We start from the raw sequence: 3,136 nt of genomic DNA on the forward strand, positions 1-3,136 counted from the left end.
TGTTGGCATGGGGCTGTCTGGGGCAGCCGTGACTCCGTGCTAACAACAGGGGCAGAGGGGTGGGAATGGGGGGGGGCGTGTATTGACTCCAGCATGGTGGTCCAAAATGCAAAACAGCCTTTTAAAAGGAACATCCTGCAATTCTCCGTCTCTGCCCTAGGAACCTAAAGCCGACAGATCCTGCAGTACCTTTGAGCCAACCTCCCCCAACCTGGCGGTGCTCCTGTTGTGTTGGACTACAACTCCTACCATCCCCAATTGGCTGTGCTGGCTGGGGATAATAGGAGTTGTAGTCCAACACATTGGGTGGGCATTGGGATTGGAGAAGTCTGCCTGAGGCCGAAGTACTGATTTGTTCAACTTCCCGGCTGGCATAGGAAGAAGAAGAAGAAAACGGCAGCGCTGTTGCCACCCCTCCCATAACTCCAGCCTGTCAGGTTCCTTAACGATCTCTTCCAGCCACAACCTTGTCCTGAAACACCTGGCTGGAGCGGATCCCGAACTGGTGCTGCTCAACTTTAAGTATGAAGAGTTGCAGGTAAGACAGAATGCTGAACTCTTGCAGGCAGTGGAGGCTGGTGACTCCGATGTCAGTGGGGCAGTGAATCCACTTGGGTTTCAATCCAAATCAGGCAGTACTCTAAAGTTGGCGAAGGATAGCTTCTTAGAGTTCTGACTGAAACCCAGAGCGGATTCACTGCCCCACTGACATCGGAGCCACCAGCCTCCACTGCGTGCATCCACTGTAACCCATTTTACGGCCATGCCACGCAAAGCTTGACACCATTAGAAACTGCCAGTAGAAACTGTGTGAATGGCGTTAAGCAAACAAGTGGGACCTGGCACAAAATGTTGCACTCCCCTTCATAGAATCATAGAATAGTAGAGTTGGAAGGGGCCTAAGGCCATCGCGTCCAACCCCTGCTCAGTGCAGGAATCCACCCTAAAGCATCCCTGCTGCCTCTTGAATGCCTCTAGTATGGGAGAGCCTTCAAGATGTTCTGTTCTATTTCTTACCCTTCTTTTCTTTGGAGTACATGACATGACGCTGAAATCCTGCCTCCTTACCGTGGCTTTCTGCTTCCAGGTTCTTTGCAGGATTACAATCGGCTCAATTATTTGGGCAGACATGTGCTTTGAATTGAGTATGACTTCCTTTCTCAATTCAGTTCCATAGGTTTCATTTTACAGTCACTAGATGGTGCTGTGATTATAGCACAACACCGTTATTACACACTGCCCATATATTGGATTAACGTCCCTTATCGGTTAATGCTGATCTTTTGAAAGCAGGAGAAAGTCAGAAAGTGCAGGTCATACTTTGGAAGTTGATGATGTCGTGTAAAGGACCGGCAAACTTCCATGAGTGACGAATCATGAACATGCAATGAAAGCCTTGTGAAGAAATGCTTTGTCTCACTTCCCCTTTCACCGTGCTGTGGCCACTGGGCATGCGGACTACGCAGTGGGATATTTGTGGCCGGTGGGGCGGGGGATGGCTGCCCCCTTGGAGGTTTTCTCCTTACCTTTTTTTGTCCGATTGCAAAGATTGAGGTTCCCCCAAGCCTTCCTCTTGTGTGCAGCCAGTGATGTTTTACCTACATTAGAATGAATTCCAGTGGAGGCTGGTGGCTCCGATGTCAGTGGGGCTGCGAATCCACTTCGGGTTTCGTTCAGAACCCTTCAGAACTCTAAATGAGCTATCCAAGATGCGGAAGATATCCAAAGGTGGGACTCTTGCCTGTCTAAACATGCGTAGGATTAAACCCTAAAAGTTGCCGTATAAATTAGGCCAAAGGGGGAGAATTCTACATGATTTTTTTCTTCTAAGAAGAAAAAAGGGGCTTTTCTTCTGGAGTCCACCTCCAAAATTTCAGCCTTGCTCGGGTCTCAGGCAGAGCTGGCTGCGCAGCACCTAGCATGCCCTGAGGCCAGGCCAGGCCGGCTTGCCGCAGTTTGTAGCCACGTGCCAAGGATCCGTGGTGAGCCCCGGCGCCTGCATTTATTTTGCAGAGAATTCCATTGGCTGAAATGTCCCGGGAAGAGATCAACCGGCTGGTGAAAGAGTTGGGGTTCTACCGGAAGGAGACGCGCGACTCACCTGTTCCGGAAGAGTTCCAGCTTGCCCCCGCGAAGCCTCTGCCTGCCTCAGAAGAATCCCAGAGAGAACAGGCGGCAGAGAGGAAAGGGGCGAAGGGCAGCGAACTGTAAATCTGGGTGCCTTTGAAAACTGCAGGGGTTGTGTGTGTCGGCAAGGCGTGAGAGACTGCTGGCGTTCGGAACTTGCAGCCTCTTAAGACTTCCAGCAAGGCATCCTCTCCATCAGGGGTGGGCACCTTGTGGGCCTCCAGATGTTTTGGCCTACAACTCCCATCAGCCCTGGAAAGTATAACCAAGGATGAGGGATCATGGAAGTTCTAGGCCAAAAACATCTGGAATTGTCCATCCTGATCCAGCTGCTTCCAAGTATCTCTTCACAACAATGAGGGACAGAAACTTGCTTTAAAAACAAAAGCGGTGGATTCTTTAGTCTCTGCCACATTCTTCGGCTACTCTGCTCTCCAGGAGCAAACACACAGCCCTGCAAATGCCGCAGCAGGTCTGAAAGCTCTTGGTGCCGAGTGTGGACAGATGAACGCGCGCATGGCAGGATCTACAGAACCTGCCTCCTTTTTTAAAAAAAAAAATGGTTTTCTGTCCCTCACTGACGAACAGGCATAGTTCAAAGCACCCAGACGATGCATGCTAGAAGTCTCCAGAGGCCAGGAGGTTTGCAGTGGTTCACGTGGAACACTTTAGCTCTTCAGCCCCCAAACTACCACCAGAAAAAGGTTATGCAAGATAACAGAACCAGTAAGATAGGCAAAATCAGAGAAATCAGGTACATTGGCATTATTTATACAGATTCCAGAATCCAATTTTTACCGTTCCAGGAGCTGGATTTTACTTCTTTTTTAAGCGGACTCCACGCAGCCCCAACACAAGGCGGGTTTTCGAGGGAATAGGCATAACAAAAAGTCTGGAAGAAGCTGCACCTGAGTTCTGGCTCATGGTAAGCACTTCTTGTGGGGCAAAGCCATGTCCCAGCCCCACTTCTGTCCAGAGATTACTCTGTGGCTGGCCGGCCGGCCGGTTT

The 3,136-nt window shown here is 50.3% G+C and overlaps 1 protein-coding gene across 1 annotated transcript; it reads left to right on the plus strand.

Annotated features, from left to right (window-relative positions):
• Positions 1-466: 466 nt before the first annotated feature.
• Positions 467-2,588, plus strand: LOC134410676 (selenoprotein M-like; the record flags this gene model as incomplete). The annotated part of the gene is made up of 2 exons (XM_063144080.1): positions 467-538; positions 2,014-2,588. Coding segments are annotated over 2 exons (270 nt in total), but the record flags the coding sequence as incomplete, so codon positions are not given.
• Between the last annotated feature and the right edge of the window lie 548 nt (positions 2,589-3,136).

Source organism: Elgaria multicarinata, chromosome 18 (genome assembly GCF_023053635.1).
Source record: "Elgaria multicarinata webbii isolate HBS135686 ecotype San Diego chromosome 18, rElgMul1.1.pri, whole genome shotgun sequence".
In the NCBI taxonomy this organism is placed as follows: Eukaryota; Metazoa; Chordata; class Lepidosauria; order Squamata; family Anguidae; genus Elgaria; species Elgaria multicarinata.